Source organism: Columba livia, chromosome 2, assembly GCF_036013475.1.
Source record: "Columba livia isolate bColLiv1 breed racing homer chromosome 2, bColLiv1.pat.W.v2, whole genome shotgun sequence".
Taxonomy (NCBI): Eukaryota; Metazoa; Chordata; class Aves; order Columbiformes; family Columbidae; genus Columba; species Columba livia.
In genome coordinates, this window is record NC_088603.1 from 73793478 (window position 1) to 73812509 (window position 19032).

Consider the following 19032-nt stretch of genomic DNA (forward strand, 5'->3'; position numbering starts at 1 on the left):
TGCCCCCGCCGTCTCTCCGAGCCGCCCGGGGGCTCGGCCGGCGCCGTCTAGTACGTTTCTGGTGGGTGTAGCTAGCTGGGTCTTTTACAGTAAAAGCCGCCTGGCTAACATAGGTAGGAGTTTCCCCATGCTATTTATGTGTATGTGTCTGTATGTATAGATTAAAAAAAAAATACCAACGCGGACGCAGAGAGGGCGCCGGCTTGTGCGCCCCCCCGCCCCGCGGCGTATGTTTACCAGCAATGGGCATGTGTCACTGCCTCAGATGTTTTCCAGCTCGCAAAGTCCCCGCTCCCCTCGGCGGCTCCACCTCCGGGCCGGGGCCCGCCTCTCCCCCCGCGCGGGCACGGCGCCCTCCATCATATAAAGAAACTTCCCGGTGCCGCCGGCCCAGTCGCGGTGCGCCCCGTCTCAGCAGCCGCCCCGGCAGCCGGCGCTCCCAGGCCGCTCCCAGCGCCGCGACAGAGGTAAGCGGCGGCGACGGAGCCCCCGGGTCCCCGTCCGTCCCCCCGGGTCCCCGTCCGCCCGCCGGGCCGCAGCAGCGCTCCGTTCTTCTCCCCCGGGCAGAGCGGCTCCGCCGCGGGACCCGACGGGCCGGGGAGGGAGACGGGTGGGCTCTGCGGGCACCTCGGCTTTTCCCTCTCTGGGATTTTCTTGGTGCTGTCGGCACTTGAGCGAGCCATTTGGCCTTTTTTTTTTTTTGAGGAAAACAATATTTTTTCCCTAATTTAAAGCAAAAAAAACCAACCCAAAACCAACAAAAAACCCGCCTTGTTATCTGCTCTCGAGGTAAAGGTGCACACCGCCCCTCGGCCCTGACGGTTCCCCCTGCCCGGGGAGGGTCATATCAGCGGGTAGAGGGGATCTGCTTCATGCTTTGTCTAATGGGTGAAAAGGACTTTTTTTGGGGGGTTTTTCCGTGGTCTTCAGCAGACCACGCGCGGGGGAGGCCGTGTCCCTGGCTACCTCACTGTGGCCAGGGGAGAATCTGGGGGAATGGGTTTGGTGTCTGAGGGGACACCAGCTTACAGCCCAGCTGAAGAGGGCTGTAAGGGTTGTGGAGCTGCCCATTTGCCCACAGTTGTGTGCACCTGTCATACAAGGGATCTCTCAAGGTCTCCCTGTGTGTAGAGGCAAAGACTGTGTGTGAGGAGTGACTTTTTTATTAGCTGTGATGTAGGGAAAAAAACACACCAAACTAAGCTGTTGGTCATTCAAGCACTTTTTCAGGTCAATGAGACAAAGCTAATGCCAGATCCCCATCACTGGTGTCAGTCTCCTCAGTTTAGGACCTTTCCAGCAGGTGCGCATCCACTCCAGTGCGTGTCTGCACCTCTGTGTATAGCTGGGGCTCTGTGTGGCTGCCTGCACACTCCTGTGTCCCTGGGGTCAGTGCCAGGCTCTGTAGATTGGTGTCTTTCCGCGTTTAGGTATTTGCAATGTATAGATTTGAATGTTACTATATATGTGTGTTGGGAGCAGTTGGAGAGGTAAATATGTGTAGGACATCATGTGTTCAAATGTGTCTTGCTTAAATGAGCTTGTGAAAACTACTTTGATGTTATAGTTAGATGCTGTATAAATCATAACTGCATGTGAAGAAGCTCTCCAAATTCTTTGCATGTATCTAACATTACATATGTGCACTGTCATGTGCAAATACATTTTCATGCAATTTTTTTTCTTTGGTGAAAAAGTAAATACCCAGTTGAACTCTGAGCAGGATGGGGAATTTATGCTCTAAGTCACTTGCGATGAAAATTTCAACAACCCATGTGTGTTCATGCAAAACAGTGTCGGGACAGGGGGGAAGTCTGTCAAAGTCTGCAGCATGAGCGGTACCTGCGGAGGTTGGTGGGGGCTGTGCCTGGTTTCCTGAGGCTCTGTACCGTGGTTCCCGCACTCCCCCCATCCTCATAGCTGTCCCTGTAGCTGTCATTTGGTGTGATATATGTGGCACTGGGGACAGGGGACTGCAGGCAGGGCTCTACACAGGGACTACAGCCCGTTCATGACCTGTGGGTTTTCCTCTCCCCCATCCTGCCTCTCTCCCCCTCCTCCACAGCCCCCCAGAGAAGCCGGTGCTTGTGTGTGTGCAGAGAGGTGGGCTCGCTGAGGCACCCCCAAACCCACCCCGCACAACTCCTGACACGAGTGGCATGAACTTGGAGCCAGGCGAGTGCGGGATGAACTCGGTGAGCTGCGGCAATGGGAAACTCCGCCAGTGGCTGATTGACCAGATAGACAGTGGCAAGTACCCAGGGCTGGTGTGGGAGAACGATGAGAAGAGCATCTTCCGCATCCCCTGGAAGCATGCTGGCAAGCAGGACTACAACCGCGAGGAGGATGCTGCCCTTTTCAAGGTAGGTCTCAGCCCAGAGTCGGGGTTGTGGGACCTAGCCAGAGCAGGAGGGATGCCCGGAGGCAGCTGCAGTGGCCCCTCACTATCCCCACTTCTGCAGACTGGATCTTCTGAGTGCCCACTGCTGCCTGGCTGGTGGCCCTGGCTGTGTCCTGGTGTCCCCTGTGTTTGCAGGATAAGACAGCCCGTCCTTTCCCGCTTCTCCATGTGGAGCTAAATGCTTGTGGGACTGCAGCACATCGGTTTCCACATTAATCTTGGATCATTTTCTCCCTTTCCTTGTGCCTGCTAAACTCTTTTCCTACCCCACCATGCTGCTTTGTTCTCAGCCTAAACCTGTAGGGAGTAAATTCATGTACATATAAGCACAAACATATATGCTGTTTTAAACATTGTGGACTCATAGCTTGTAGTTGATTTTTTTTTCTTGTTCTTTTGATTATTTGAAATCTTTCCAGGCCTGGGCTCTTTTTAAAGGAAAGTTCAGAGAGGGCATTGATAAGCCAGATCCCCCTACCTGGAAGACAAGATTAAGGTGTGCTTTGAACAAGAGCAATGACTTTGAAGAACTAGTGGAGAGAAGCCAGCTGGACATCTCAGATCCCTATAAAGTGTACAGAATAGTGCCAGAAGGAGCTAAAAAAGGTAAATCGTCTCAAATTCCCTGTGTAACAGAGTGTGAATATGTCTCATTGTAAGCATATGAGGACTGAAGCGTGCTTTTCCAGAATAGCCCTGCAGTCTTTTAAAGTCTTTTAAGGAGCCGAAATGCAGGGCTCAAGTGCAGCTTGTTCTGATGACTTAAGAGGCTGTGTCTGCGGGAGGACTGCTGGCATTTGAGTCAGAGCGTTGAAAGGGAGCCCTTGCAGAGGATGCAGACAGGCGCCCTGCACATCGTTGGAGGAGTTGCTCTTTTAGATGAAGCCTCCCTGTCAGTTATGTGCAGAGAGAGCCAAGCAAGCAGCTGAAGGAACAGGGAAAAAAAAAATAAAATTGCTGGCTGGATGTAGATTTTGAATACAGAGAAAAGCAGAAGCATTTTGAGCCAGACAGTAGGTAACTGCTGCAGGGGGAAGATCTGGGAGCGAGGGATGCCCAGCCTGCAGCCCCCATGGGCAGAGGCTGGGGGCAGCACCTGCCCTTCAAGAAGTCCCTGGCACCAGGCAGGGCTTGAGGGAGGCGAAGGCTTGTCAGGGCCCGGGCAGGGCATCATGGTGCACCAGCTATGGCTCTATGGCTGGGCTTTCCTGGGGGACTCTGGGGACCCCAGCAGGACAGACTGCCTCCAGGAGCTGCCTGCAGTGCAGGGCTGGGAGTCCTGTCCCAAACGGGTGCTAGAGTGCATTTTAGTCCTCTGCTTGTACAAAAGCAGATTGTATGGATTTGTCTTTAACGTGCGAATTTCAGATTTCCTGAAGATGTGGTTGACATAATTTATTTTTATTCCTCTGGTGAGCATAGGTGCAAAACAGATCAGCATGGAGGAACAGCCATTAATGATGAACCATCCCTTTCCAATAACATCTCCTTACACTTCACTACCATCTCAGGTATAACATCAGTTACGCATTTTGCTTGATGCTTGTCCATTGAGCAGCATCATTTTTGTGCTTTGTGCTGTGTCTGTATTTTCTGGCGTGGCTCTCTAGTTCTCTCTGGGAAGAAACTTTATTATGAAAACTGAGAAACTGAGAAGCAGCTTTTCTAATGTCATGTAAGGCCACAGGGCAGTCAGTTTCCCTTGGTGTTGTTTATTCCTGAGTAATAGCTCTTTTCTGTTAGGCGATAAGATGTTAGTGCACTGTCATTCTGTTGGTTCCAGAATGTAAGCACCCACTGAAGCCTTGTTCTTCCAAGCAGACATTTACCAGCAATGCTTTGACTGCCTTTTGTTATTCCACCCTGCTTATTATTTACACCAGTGGTGAGAAGTTCATTTGACAGCCTCACTGGTGGTGGTGGCGAAGTGCCATTTGTGTAGCCTGGGTGATGCTTAGACCACCACGGGCTTTGGCAGAGAAAATCAAGGACCTGAAATGTGAAAGCTGATGCAATGTGTAGAATTAATTTTGACAGCTGCTGAGTAAAATAATACGTTGTTAAATCTAATAGGTACCGAACTACATGGTGCCCCATGAACGGAACTGGAGGGATTTTGCCCCGGAGCAGCCGCATCCCGACATCCCCTACCCGTGCGCCAGTGTCCCCTTCACAGCTCGCAGTCATCACTGGCAAGGGCCTGGCTGTGAAAATGGTAAGATGCTGCCATTTAGTGTTGCTTGCTGAGGCTGATCACCTAGAAGGACCGCAGATTTCAGGTTTTTTATTCATGGCTTTCATTGGAATTAACAGTAGTGGCCAGAAAGGAGTGCTGGGCTCTCTTCAAAGAGAGCCATGGGGCCCCTGGCAAGAGCCTTTGTCCTGGCCGTTGCTCTCACTGCCATCATATGAGTGATGTGGGGCTATGCAGTCCTCTGAGCTGATGTAAGTCAGCCTCCAAGAGTCCTCAGCTGTCTCAAAAGCCCTAAGCAAAAAGAAGGGAACCAACCCCTTCAAAAACCCCAAATGGGAACATGTGCTCTTTAGCTTTGCTTTCTGATTTTGGACCTTTTGAGGCACGCATCAGTGAGGTTTTCTCTCCAGCCTTGTGGGTTAGAATGGCATTATTCTCCCAAGAGGAAAGCTGAAATTATTACTTTATTTTAGTGCTGTGGCAATAGGACAACTTGTCATGGATTGAGTCTCTCTTGGGGCTGGTACCACAGAAACAGAATAAAGGGACATTCTCTTCCCCGAAGATCTTGCAGTACCAGAGCTTCACATAATTATGGCTTTCCAAGCTCTGCATCCTTAGGAAAAAGCCTGAATTGTGAAAACTGGTAATGCTGAAGCCTGCAGGGGATAAAACATAAGAGAAAGGGAACTGTCTGCTGTAGACCCTTGCAGGATAACTCACCTGAGGACACAAGCATTTGCTTCATAAGGAGAAGCAGCTGGTTCAGAAGAGCAGGAAAGGATGGGAAGCGAGGAGGGACTTCTTAGAGCAGATCCTACTTTATCTGAGGACAGTTCTCTAGAGGTTTGGTATGGAGAAATAAACTTCTGTTTCTTTAGGTCTGCTAAAAAGTAAATGCTCAGTGCACTGCAACTTTTGCTGGCAGTCTGTTGGAATTATAAGGAAGAATCCTTTTGCTTTTACTCAAGCTGTTTGCTAATAAAAAATCAAGGTAGCAAGCTGAATGAACTCTGCCCTGAAGTACGTCCCCTGCAGTAGCTAAACACATGTTCAGACACTTTGCTGAATTTAGAGGCAGATGTTAGTGGCTGGTATTGGGTTTCTCATTGGGCTCTAAGACTTCTCCAGGAGATACGGGTGTTTTGTATCCGCATCACTCCAGCTCCTGATCGTGCTGGGTTCTGCCTTTGGGAAAGGTAGTGTGTGCTTGTCTGCAAGTCACTTGCATCAGCCTCCTGAGACTTCCATTGACATTAAGAAACAACAGGAAAACATTGATTGCCTATGTGATAATCCACTTACTGACAGGCATCTCTTGGAACAGTCTAGTAATAGTTCTGGTAATAAAACCCTAATAACCTCCTGCAACACAATTTTCTTCACCTACTTTTTAAACAGTGTTAATTCCAGCTTTATTATTATACTAGTCCTTAATAAAATTCCTTTTTTTTTTTTTTAATGCAGGCCACTTTTAAGAGCACTATGGTCTAGTTAAAAATGTAATTTATTTCTAGAATACAATAACATGTTAGGTAAGGAAAAAGTACTAGGGGGAATGCTGAAATGCTAAGAGAGTATTTTATGCAGACCCAAATAAAAATACAGTCCAAATAACATCTGGAGAAATTGGTAGAGTTGGCATACCTGGAAGAACAGGGAAAAAAGACTCTTTCAAGAAGCGGGGAAGAGAGTTCCTAGTGGGACCCAGAAAATCTTGCTTTTGCATGGCTATGATCTCTGCCCAAGCTTTTCTTTCAGGATTTAGGCAGCTGTCACTGACTTTTGTTTGTGAAAACAGGTTGTCAGGTGACAGGAACCTTTTATGCTTGTGCCCCTCCTGAGTCCCAGACTCCTGGCATCCCGATTGAGCCAAGCATAAGGTCTGGTGAAGCCCTCGCCCTATCAGGTAAGGTCCGTGACCCTGCGGGGTTTCTGGGGAGCTTGACAAGAGACTCCCACTTCTGACTTGACCTGGCAATGTCTCTCCTTTCTGATGAAAAGAAAAAAGATGAAAAAAAAGCCCCAAACAAACCTCTTTAATTAATGAAATCAGTGTATGAGCTTAAACCTTTGTTTGCTAGGATACATAAGCACTTGTAGCCCCAGCTCCAAGGGATCAAGGGACTGTGGTTAAACTTAATGGAAGTGCTCATGGTGTTTGTGCCGGATTGCTTTGGTGAGCCACCAAATCAGGCCTCCCCAGAGAAACTGGGAAATTTTGGGAGGTCAGTGACTTTGAGTTCAGTTTTTTCATTTGGGAAGAGCCGCCCCAAAAGCTGGTGATCCCTGGGTACCTTGCTGTGCTCCATCTGGTGCCGTCTGGCTTTGCCCTGCTCCATTATCCTGGTGAAAAAAAAGGCTTTCAGGAAAGAAAAGGAAAAGTTATTTCAGCCAGGTTTGCACACATCCAGATGCTGGGGGACTTTCTGAATGACTCTAGGAAAAGGTGTGGTAATGTGCTTTTCATAGAAATAATGGATAAACATTTAATGTAATGCCTGGCAGGTTTCTTGAGTGGGGTCGTTCTTCTGAGTCAGGGTCTGTATATACATGTATCTGTGTGTGTTTGTGTATGTGTATATATAAGCATATATTATACACACACACATATTATATAAATATATTCAGTGCTGTGGAAGTTCTTATGGGTCAGCCAAGTTGACTGAATGGCCATTTGAAAGTAGGCTGGGGATTTTGGGTGCAGCCTTGGTGGAGCTGGAGACAACAGTTGCTTCTCTTGAGGCAGCTGAATGCAAGATCACAGGTTCTCTGTGCAGAAGCCTCTTTTATGCAAAATCTGTGGAGAAATATAGCTACTTCCTGATTAAATCTGAGGAAGTGTACTGAGCTGGTGGGTTTAATTGTGACGTGAATTTGGAAAATGTGACAAACAACAGCTTTTCATGTGCAGAGTTTTAAATGGAAATGTGAAGTTTGCAGGGCATCAGTTCCTACCAAATTCCCACATTGGTAGCCCGTAATTAAGATAAGAGAGCATTCATGCTACTGTGCCCCAAAAGTTTCAGTATTTATATTGTTTAGATGACTTTTGCTAATGTGAGCCTGTCATCTGAGTGGTTGTGACCACCAGGTTTGGAAATGTCACACAAACCTGTCTCTTGGCCTTAGTACAGATCTGAAACATTAAACATTCATACTAATGTATCACAGTGATTTTTTTTTTCTTCTCCTTGTAGATTGTCGGCTCCACATCTGCTTATATTACCGTGAAATACTGGTAAAGGAAGTGACAACTTCTAGTCCTGAAGGTTGTAGGATATCCCATGGCCAAAGTTATGAGGTCAGCAGCCTGGAGCAAGTTATCTTCCCTTATCCAGAGGATAATGGTCAGAGGAAGAACATAGAAAAACTACTGAACCACCTGGAACGAGGAGTAATACTGTGGATGGCACCTGATGGCCTCTATGCTAAGAGACTTTGCCAAAGCAGGATCTACTGGGATGGGCCTCTGGCGCTCTGCAGTGACCGACCCAACAAGCTGGAGCGGGACCAAACATGCAAGCTTTTCGATACTCAGCAGTTTTTGGCAGGTAATTCCCACTTTGGCTTTGATACAATTTTTGGAGATGTCACCTGGTCACTGTCCATGCTGGCTTTACCAGAGTGCTCTTTTTGTCTTACCTTTCAAGTTACAGTAAGAATTACTCCTCACTTCTTCTGGGAAAGCACAGTCAAGGGCTAGTTGACTCCTGAATAAGAGGTAGTTGACTCCTGAATAATCCTGTCAAATTCTGCTCTCTGCGCACATTCAATGCCCTTGCACAAACCAGCAGGAATGAATGGATGCTCAGCTCGTGATACCCCAAACCTCACATCTCTTTAAGAAGCGTAAGGAGGAACCTAGCAAAATAATCTTTCTGTGTATTTGAGTGACAGAGGAAAGTGGGTCCTGATCTTGGATCTGCTAGTCTAAGTCCTGGGTAGGTCTGTGGTCTGCACTCATGCTGCTCTCAATCTGACCTAGAGCGAGCCTGAAATCTTGCTCAGAGTATACAAATATCAGCATGAATTTCAGTAGAAAGCCTCCTTTTCAGTCTGTGCCAGTGTTTAAAAGACATTTGGGAGGTGAAGAGGATTTCACAAGCTTTGGAGTTTAGGGATTGCTCTAAGCAGGAAGATGCGTTACCTCTCCAGAGCAATGTGGGAAGGTCTTGTTTTGCACAGGGCAGTTGGCAGCATCAGTACAGAGACAAGGACACGCTTCAGCATGACACCTTCTCCTTCCAGCTCGTGGAGGGAAGAGGCAGAGCCTCAACCCCACTTCCCAGCACTTCTGAGCAGTTAGAAGGAGGAAATTTGTCCACTCAGAGAAACTGGTGGGAGCTGGTCATTGCTGCAGAGGACAACTTGAGCAGCAGGAATACACTGCTGCTTTTTTGAGCTGTGTGGCATCGCTACAGGTGAACTGAGTGCCTGTGGCTTGGTGTGTTTTCCCATAGAACAGGGCATCAGCACTGGTATGAGTTTCTTAGGAGAATAATGCCTTGCAAATTTAAAAAAAAATCTCCACAAACCAACAGCTTTAGACTGCTTTATATTCCAATGCTGATGTACTGTCCAAGCAGAGTGATACAGCAAGAAATGGATTTAATGAGAGAAATGTCATATGGATGTGAAAACTGACAGTTAAAAAGGGGAATTTGAGGTCAGGTTATTGGCTTGGGCTTCAATTATATGCTAATTTAAAGATGCATAATTCTGCCTCTGATTATGGTTTTGAAATCCCTTTCCCTTTTCTCAGGTGTTTTTTTAGATGTACTCTGGGTTCTTCCAAACGGTTGACAGGACATCTCTTTTTAGACACCTAACCCCAAAGATAAGCTCAAGCAATAGTTTTTTTTTTTCCCCTCCTAAATTACTTATGCACCAATGCCTGCACAAACCCAAGCATGTGGTTGAAGTCATAGTCTGTGGTGTGTGCAAAGTGAGTTTTTGCATGTGTGGATGCTCAGCTGGGTGTGTAAGTGACTTGCCATGGGTGTATCACACCTGCATGTTAATTGAATATAGTGAGGTCCCAGACTGTAGGCAAGCTTTGGGGTTCTCTGCTTAGGAAACCAGGGCTTCCTTGGGAAGAGAGACAGGAGACCTCTACCAGGAGAGGAAATCTGGAACAGTGGAGAAAGGAGCAGAAGCAAAACTGCTGTGGGCCACAGTTGTTAGGACCCCATTGAGGAGCTGGGTGCTGCAGTGAAAACTGCACTGGAGCACTGAGGCCCATGTTGAGCGGCCTGTGCTGTTGAGAAGGCTCAAATGGCAATAAATCAGAAACCAGGTGGGTGGTCTCTGGGAACTACTGCATAATAAATGCAGTAAATTGGGCTGGTTGGAGAGTGGGAGGATAGGGGAAGAGAATTTGAGAGTGGCACCTGGAAGGGACTTGGCTTGGCAGAAGAAGGGGCAGCTGAAGCCAGAGTAGCAGGAGATGGGGAAGATTTGGGGAGGAGCATGGGGAGCTCTGCAGTTTAGGAAGAGTCACTTGAGTCTGGAAAGGAAGACAGAACAAGTGGAGGGTTTTGGAGAAGCATAAGGCTGACCTCAAGCCTCAGTTATCCTGCTGGAGGGAAAGAAAGGGCTTTTTTCTCCAGATATGTGCCATGGGCTGCTGTGTGGCAGTCCCACAGGTATTCAGGATTTGGAGAAATGCTGGAGCCAAATAAAACTGGGGGAAAAGAAAAAGGAAAAATGGGGGTTTGAGACAGACCCTGGGGAGAACCGTGCTTTACTCTGTGTTTTAAGTGAGTTGCCCATTGTTTCATCCTTATAACTGGCCCTCCCAGTAAGACCAGTAATCCCAAGCCACGGCTGGGACCTTATTGTGGTAGCCACTCTGGTCTGAAAAGCTTGAGGTTAGAGTAGAAATGGCAGGGGTGCATTGTGGGAAAAGGTGCATCATTGGTCATGCCAAGTTTGAAGAATTTCCTTTCCCTGTATAGAAGGGTGTGCTTCATTATAAGACATTGGTTCTAATGGTAATTTCAGTTTTTTTCCAGAATGCATGAACAGGGTTATAAATTAAGATTAAATCTTTACCAATCAACTCTATAGAAATGGTTCATATAATGCAGACTTTCATGAGCATAATGTATTAGATGCAGTTCTCTCTTTTTTTTTTTTTTTTTTTTTTTTTTCCCTGGAAGGGAATACAGTGTCTAAAACATAACACAGTGATTTTCATTTGAGTGGAAGTCTCTGGTAAAGGCCTCCCCCTCTATCTTTCATAGAGGCCACTTTGAGTATTAGTGTAATAGTATGATTCAACCTTTTCCCCTTTGTACAAGGGTGCAGGTTAGTGAAGGGACTACAGGAGTGCAGCAGACACAGGCTCTTTTGCTGGCTCAGTGCATGGCTTAAATTAGGTCCTTCACCTTTCTGTGCCTCCCCACCCTCCACTAGGCACAAGGATGACAGTGGCTCCATGACTGTGTCTGTCTGAGGCTGAGTTCTGTGGCTGGCAGCACTTTGAGTCTCTGTCTCTACTAAGCCATCAGCTTCAGGGCTGCTGTTGGGTGCCCGCTTGAGTGGGTCCTGGGTTCTGCTGTTGAGGCCCAACAAAAATACTATTTGGAAGAACATCCTGGTTTGTGCATATGACATGACTTGTGAGACAAGTTGTGGGAATGAGCGAGCAGCTGCATGGTGCTTGCCTGCCTGCTGGGGTTAACCCACACAGTCCTTCCTCTTTTCCCAGAGCTCCAAGCCTTTGCTCACCATGGACGTCCGCTGCCAAGATACCAGGTCGCTCTGTGCTTTGGGGAGGAATTTCCAGATCCGCAGAGGCAGAGGAAGCTAATTACAGCCCATGTAAGTAAGACTTCTGCCTTACCTAAAAGAAAACATATTCCTTGGAGGACAGGAATCTGCCAGTCAGGCTCTTCTACCTTGTGTAGGTTGTGAGGGAACTAATAAATTCTTGAAAATGCAGCACCATCCAGAGCAGGGTTGAATCCCCAGATCTGCCAAGGACTGACTAGTAGCCCTCAGTAGGGCAGAGCACCTGATATCCCTCTCTGTAGAGCTTAAGTGTCATCCGTGATCTCTTACAAATACCTTCAAAACCTAAAGCTAGAAATACGTGGAAGATCTGGGCCATGTTGTTATCACTGGCTCTGTTGTGCAGCTCCTTGGGTTGCCAGGCCAGTGCAGGACATGGTGCTTTAACAGCTGCTGCTTCTGAAGATGCTCCAAGATCCCAACCTGCATCTCGGAGACCTCAGCCCTTACTGGGATGCAGGGTCTGCCTGTGCAGCTTCAGGGTTAAGGTAGCTGGTAAGCTCATGGGTTGACTGACCACAGTTCGCACACACTCAAAGCTAGTGTTTCGGGATGCTATCTGAGAGAGGGTGATGACGGAGACTGAGACCAGGTACTTTCTAAATTGGCTGTGTTGGCCCATAAAACCACAAGAGAGGTGATCATGCACACGTTAGTGGCAGTGCTTAGCTTATTGCATGCTTGGGAAGAAAACAGGTGTCTCCATTTTTCAACAGCCCCTTCAGTAGCAGCATGGGTCCTAAGTCAGACTTCTGTCATAAGCCATGGCCTCCCCTTAGCTGCATAGCTTTCACACTGCTACACCACTGCTCAGTGTGTCTCTGAGGTGGAAGGCAGGAAGCTCACAAATCCATCCCGAGCTGTGCAATGGCTGGTTAGAAGTAGCTTTCCACCCCTGTCTCTCCTTAAACTCTTCTATTCCTATTTTGGCTTTCCAGCTTTCCATCCCTCCTTCCAAGCATCCCCTCTCTTGCCCACTTATCCATCTCCTGTCCTGGCAGCTTCTCTGTGAGCCTGTTTCTACTGCTCTTTGCAGAGCTTTGCTTTCCCCTTTCCAGTTGCTCCTCAACCTCTTGGGATGTCCCAGCTCATGGGCTGGTGGGGCTCTACCATCCCAGCAAACAGCTCTGCCCTGGGTGCTGTCTGGCTTACCTGCTACATTGCCTTCCTGTCTGCCCCATGGTGGGACAGGAGGTGCTCAGCTGCCCTTGAATGTTGATGAGAGAAAGGGAAGGGGGATTAGTGCTGTCCTCCAAGGCAGCAATCCCTTCTGGCTCTCTGGCTTCCCAGAGGTGGGACCCACAGACAGCGTATTTTGCCTCTCAAATGGTGGAGGGGCTATCGTGGAGGGGCTGGCTGACGAGGAGGAGAGGGTTGTGGAGAAGAGTTGTCCAACCTTTCCATCTCCCAAGAATAAGGAGAGCTTCAGGTGTTCTCTATGTGCAATGTAAATATTTGCAGTTAGAGCCCAAACCGTGAGGGGGATGGGTGGTTTCTGAAGAGACAGAAGTGAAGGCAGCATTAAATAATACAAATCCCCCTTGGTGGTTGAATGGTTTCCTCATCAGAGCTTGAATGAACAGAAACGAGAGTCACCTTGGTGTTAGAATGAAGTCTAATTTCAAACACTGTCATTTGGCGATGTATATCAGTCTACCTGAGGGCTCCAGCATTTTAAGTTAAGTCCTCAAAGTACTTTGCAATGCAGATGAGACTTTCAGCGCTTTGTATATGCATTTGAACACGTTGAGTGACCATAGATGTGTCTGGCCTGTAGGCATTGCTCACACCCAGGGGCTGGCTAAGGGGACTGCAATTCCTAATACATCATTAGTGTCACTGGGTACCCCTCTAAACAAAGGCTGTGGAGGTAGAGGGTGGGTGCAGTTGACCAGGCACTTGGCAGCAGAACAGGCAAGCCCCAGCATAAAACAGAGATTGGTGGGACCACTGAAATTATTTTCCCATTCTTGTAAGCAGAACTGTTTTGTCCTGCCTTGTTTTTAACTTAAAATCACTGTAAATAAGTAAGATGAGGACCATGAAATTTTGTTACATGTCTGATTAATGTTTTGTCTGTTCTTAAGGTTGAACCAATGTTTGCCAGGCAGCTGTATTACTTTGCTCAACAAAACAGTGGACATCTTCTGAGAGGCTATGATTTACCAGAACTTGTGACTAGTCCAGAGGATTATCACAGATCTATTCGCCATTCCTCTATTCAAGAATAAGATCCTCAGAAAGAGTGTTTTTAAAGTCACTGTAAAGATTATGCAGAGTGGAAGGGCAGTTCTGGGTCGCAATTTGGAGATCCATATCACAGTTGGATGTGTTCAGGGGTTCAATGATAGGAAAGTGAACTAGGACAACTATATTGTATGATACAAATGACGGGTCTTCAACGTTTGGATGCTACATCTCACATAGGTTCTACTGTCACTGAGAATAACTCAAAACTGACAAAATGATTGCTATGTTTACCTTTGCTTAATGTTCTCCTTGGGTTTTGAGGAATGATTCTTACTGAAGACGTGAATCTGGAGTTTACACTGTTACATTTGCAGGGCTATTTATTTTGGATTACTGATCTCAGGGAAGATACATAAATTTGTAGTGTTCCCGATTTGAAGCTTTAGCTACTATAGGTGGGTAGCAAATGTAGATGGTTTATTGAGAATAGCTAATACATGTAAGTGTTTATAAATTTAGATTCATAAGTGTGATACCTATATTCTTGTATAGAATATTTCATTGTATTTTTTAAAACAATGGAATTCTTCAGAGACATATTTTTTTAATGCCTGACTGACATTTGTCCTGACAATGAATTCTGTTGCTGCCACTGTTGTTATTGGATTAACCCCCATAATAGCAGTTTTTAAGATGATGCATTTATGGTACTATGTTAAGAAAAGAGGTTGCTCAACTTGTATTACCTGTGGATTTAATGGATCAACCACTCAAATTCTAGAGTCCCAAAGAGCAGGTTTAAAAATAAATTATGTTTTATAATTGAAAGGTACTATGCATTATATATATATATGTATGTATGCATTAGAATTAAGTTGGCAGACCTTGAAAATAGCACGGAAATGGTCCTGCTAGCCCTTTTTTGATGTCACGTGCATGAGCCAGGTTAAAATAACCACCACCTCTGGCTTATACAGAGCCAGCTCTGCTCTTCATGTGCACTCGCAGCTTCCTGTCAGTGGTACCAAAATGAATGTGAAGGGAGAGTTCAAGGAGAACAGCATTTGGCCTCCTGTATTAAGACAATCAAGGAAATACTTGTTTTAATATTTGTTTTCAGAAATTTTACAGAAGTATAATCTGATGCCATTTGCAGATTTTAATCATAGTGTGCCATTATAAAGACAAACAGAAGAGTCTGTTGAGTATGCATGTCAGTGAGATTTCCTTGCTGGCAAGCAGACCGTGTGGTCGTAGAAGCTTTAACTCCAGAACACGGTCTCCTTATGCTTAACAGACATACTTCACTTGACTTTCTAATTGTGGAAGAAAAAGCGGTACTTGGTCTGGCAGCAGACTTGTGTTCTAGGGACTTCAAATTTATACATCTTAAAGATGCATGCTCTTTTGGGATATATTATCCCCCTCCGTCTACACAGAGCCAAACAGAATTAACAGATCATTTTTACTTTTGTGTTCTTTGTTACTTGAAGTGTTTTTCCTGGCTTATAGATTTTCATAGGGGAGACCTCTTTCTTAGACATTAAAAGCACTGCTTTAGGTGACCTTCAGGGCTTTTGCATATGCTTTTGGCCTGTACCTACATTTTACTGCAAGGGACCTTTGTGTTCAAACTGAACTGGTACAATGCAAATATTTGATGTGTTTTTCACATTTTTCTAGTGGTCATTGCTTCAGATGCTCATTGCTTCAGCTCACATCTTAGAATAAAGTCCTTATTCCCTACCACCAACTCGATTCGTATGTGTTGTTTTCAGTAGTGGGGCAAATCTATCGCGCGCGTTTCTGCACTGTAAGCCCGGGCAGCACTGCTGGCTGAGTCTATGGACACCTGTCTTCTAAGCCAAAAGTGCAGGGAAAGGTCAAAAGGTAAGGATTTTTTCTTACAAAAATGTCTGCAATATTAGCTATGCCTAGTGAAAAAAAAACAAACAAACAAACAACAAAACACAAAAGGAAAATAAGGGTGTTGCCCTTTGGCTGTTGGTTTCCCAAACTTTGGACAACGCAGCAGAGCCCAACAGCTGGGGATCTGGTGCTGCCTTGTCCCCCCATGGCCTCTGGGGCTGGGTACTAGGCTGGTGCCCCCCCCAGCCCAGCCCAGTGCTCGGGGACCCTCTGGCCTGCCGCTTGTGGGCTGGAGGTGATGGTCACTGGTTACTGTAGTTTCCAGAGTGTTTTCGACTGAGAAGAGCTGGGAAAGGGTGAAAAGGAGGATGACCAGTGAACTGAATTAGTGAATTTGGGAGCAGGAGTGAATGTGACTGGGCAGCCCCTGTTTACTGGAAATCAGGGTCCTGAGAAATGTTCTCGGGTGCAGTAGCTTACAGGCAGAGCAAGGTGTGAAAAGTAGTTACAGGATTTGTGAAGTGTCTGAAGATTGGGGGGAGGGGGGAGAGGTGGTGGTGGTGCATTTTCTCCTTATGTGGAGGCTCCTGGTGACTATCGAGGTGCATTATCATTTTTGGCTTTGGAATGAGCTTTTAATTATATTCCTTGAAGGAGCATGGTTTAAAGTCAGCGGCTGTGAAGAGGGAAGGAGAAGAGCACCATCTACGTTTTGGCCAAACACAACTTGCTTTAGTATGAATGCAGAGAGATGTGAGGTGAAAGTTTATTCTGCCAAGCAAAGAGGTTGAGATATTTCTCGTGGAAGGCTGGGACAGGGGAAGAGTGGCAGGAAAATATAGCTGTTGATTTGTACCATAAGTCACATTGCACGTGAGAACTTTAAAGTTGCATTTGACTTTTGTGGCCATCAAAATCACTAATGGATACGCAAAGTGGAACAAAAAAAAGCCAACAAGAAAAAACCCTGAAAACATTTTCTCCTTTTAGTATATTTTTTTTTTACAGTCACTACGTGAAAGCATTTGAAGTACTTCCTACTTCTCTTAACTTCTGTTTATAGTTTCTGAGGTCTACTTCCTTCCTGTTATGATTTCAGTGGCATTGTAAATGACATGTTTTACTCCTGTCAACACTGACGGCATTGCTGATGTTTTTTCGAACTATTTCAGCATGCCATTTGTGTCAGCATTGACTTCTCTGATTTTAATACATCCACACTTAGAATTGTTTCTTTAAAGGGTTTCGTGCCAGAGCTCTGCAGCTGAAGTACCTTTATTCAAAATTTAGTTCTGCTAAGTGGTTTTGCTTACTGCTGTAAACTCTATTAGCCTTAAAGGGATTGTAGGTTAACCAGAAATGAGGAGATATATTTTAAGCTGAAATACAGTGTAACAGGGTTTGTGGAAAAAACACAGGATTCACGTGAAAACCCCCGTGGCCTTTTAGACGGGCATATGCATGCTGTTTACATCAGCATTTGTCAGCAGTGTGGAGGTGGGGAAACACCACCTTCAGCAGAGAGCTTTCAGGAAAAAGTAAAGCATTTTCTCTTGCACTCTCTGATCATTGTCTGTGTATACATGTAGTAGAGGGGTAGAGGGGAGAGACGGAGAAAGAGTACTAGCCAAGAACAAAAAAAAAAGCCGAGTAGTTTGAAACAGTCATAATGCCTCCTTTCCCAGGCAGAACTATGTGTTAAGTTTAGTTGAACTCAGGTGGCAAGATTTTAAAGATTGCCAGGGTGTCTTTCATCTGAGCTCTGATCCGGCTAGTAGGAGGCTGAGAGTTATTTGTGACCAAGTGCTTGTGAATTTGGCTGTCTCCGAAGAGAAGCCGACAGGTCCCTGTGACTGGGGGAGGTGAGGAAGCAGCGGGTGTGTGGCTCATACAGGCACTTGGCTTCCAAGTGTGTGGCCAGGTGTTGCACAAACCCTGTGCATCCCAGCAGGGTGGTTATATCCACCGCATCCCACAGCCCCACAGGCACTGCAAAATGCTCAGTGCCTTGAACGTGTTGAGATGACAGTCAAGGAAGAGCCAACTTAGGTGTCTCAAAATAACACTCCTTGAACTGTAGACATGGAATAACTGATGTACATGCTGGGGTAGGAATGGATGAGTTGTCGTTGCCCTTTTGGCATCCAGCAGGAGGGTAAGGCAATCACCTGTGCTTAAGTGGGAACCAAATGCTTTCATTCTGGGCTTGGATTTGTTTTTTCACTTTGCATTGGCAAAGTCTGACCTGAAAGCTGATGTCTGAGTGGCTTTGCACAGGGTGGTGTTTCACTAAATGGCAGTGGTCAAGAAAGGGTAGAGCCCAGCCTGTTTTCTTCAACTCTTAGACAGGAGTAGCTTCGTGCGCTGGGAAACAACAGAAATGAAACACAGGACTTCATTTTACAAATGTTGTATTGTTTCCACAGTGTTGGTGGAGCATGGCTGCCTTGCATGTCTCTGCAGGCCAGCTGGCAGCCTCCTGCCACTCCAGTTACAGACACGGGACTGTATACTGGGCACTTTTGTGAAATCAGTCTCCATGTAGTATCAATGACACCACCTACCAGAGAAGGTTCTGTGAATGTCCACATGAATCTGGTGAGGTTAGAGCAGATACTCAGACCTTAGTAGCTGAAATATGTTTGCCAGGCTCTCTCAGCTGTATCAGCACTAGTGCAATATGTGCATCACCATGTGCGTGAAATGCATTTAGTTGCATCCTCACCATATTGTCCACCTGTTCCTTCTCACTTCCTCCGTGAAGAGCAGGTGTTTAAATCTGGATCAGGCAGTTAGAGAAATGCCCTGATTTCTTCAGCTCTGCAGGATGCAGAATCTCTCTCTGAGCTGGGAATGGCCAGTGCAGCACAGGCAGAGGTCAGACACTTTCAGGTACTTCTGCTGTTTGACTCCAAAATGCATTAGCCTGTCTCTGCCCATGGGTAACTCCTGCTCATACATCAGGAGACCGTTTATTTCCTGTAGTCTTGTGCCTTCTACTCCTGGTCTAATATAGGCACCAGCCCTGGCACATGCTCATGAAAAAATTTTCCTCTTTACTGGTGGTTGCAGCAATCTAGTAATGTGCATTGCTAAATACCTTGTGAGTCTAACAAACACCTTTGGCTCTCTCCTGGGTCCTTTCTCTACCTTCCTCTACATTGACCTCAAGATCTAAAGGCAGGCAGTGCTTCTTATTGTTTTCACAGTGCCAAGCATGGTGGGGCACCACTTTTGGAGCTGAACCTCTAGATAACACCACAATTCCTATAATTGTGAGTAGGATGTTCTTGGTTCTTGCCAATTGTGATTCTCACCCTAGAAACCATAAAATGCTCAGCATAATATGATTGTGGCAATCACTTATCATAGGCTTTCCTGTAGGAAGCTGGTGTGCAACTGATTTCAACACGAGCCACCACATTCAAATTACTTTTTCTGAAGGAGGTGATTGAATCAATTGTTTCTCACGCTCCTGCTAAAGCCATTCATAATTCTCTCATAAAAGAGAAGGCTACACATTTCCAGTTTCTAGCACAGAGCATCTAGCTTTAGATAAAATCACTTTTAGAGGTATATG

The 19032-nt window shown here is 46.2% G+C and overlaps 1 protein-coding gene across 3 annotated transcripts in view; it reads left to right on the plus strand.

Moving 5' to 3' along the window:
- The first annotated feature begins 268 nt into the window (after window positions 1–268).
- IRF4 (interferon regulatory factor 4) overlaps window positions 269–19032 on the plus strand; it is a 49564-nt gene continuing 30800 nt past the window's right edge. Inside the window, exons 1-9 of one of the 3 annotated variants that reach the window (XM_065052527.1) lie at window positions 269–467; window positions 2066–2363; window positions 2821–3007; window positions 3824–3912; window positions 4475–4616; window positions 6397–6504; window positions 7796–8149; window positions 11311–11423; window positions 13481–15336. In XM_065052527.1, coding sequence (XP_064908599.1) covers window positions 2160–2363; window positions 2821–3007; window positions 3824–3912; window positions 4475–4616; window positions 6397–6504; window positions 7796–8149; window positions 11311–11423; window positions 13481–13624 — 1341 coding nt within the window. In that variant the 5' untranslated portion in view covers window positions 269–467; window positions 2066–2159 and the 3' untranslated portion in view covers window positions 13625–15336. Of the gene's footprint in view, window positions 468–2065; window positions 2364–2820; window positions 3008–3823; window positions 3913–4474; window positions 4617–6396; window positions 6505–7795; window positions 8150–9360; window positions 9532–11310; window positions 11424–13480; window positions 15337–19032 lie in introns of those variants that run through there. The other 2 variants (XM_065052525.1, XM_065052526.1) reach the window with 2 other exon arrangements.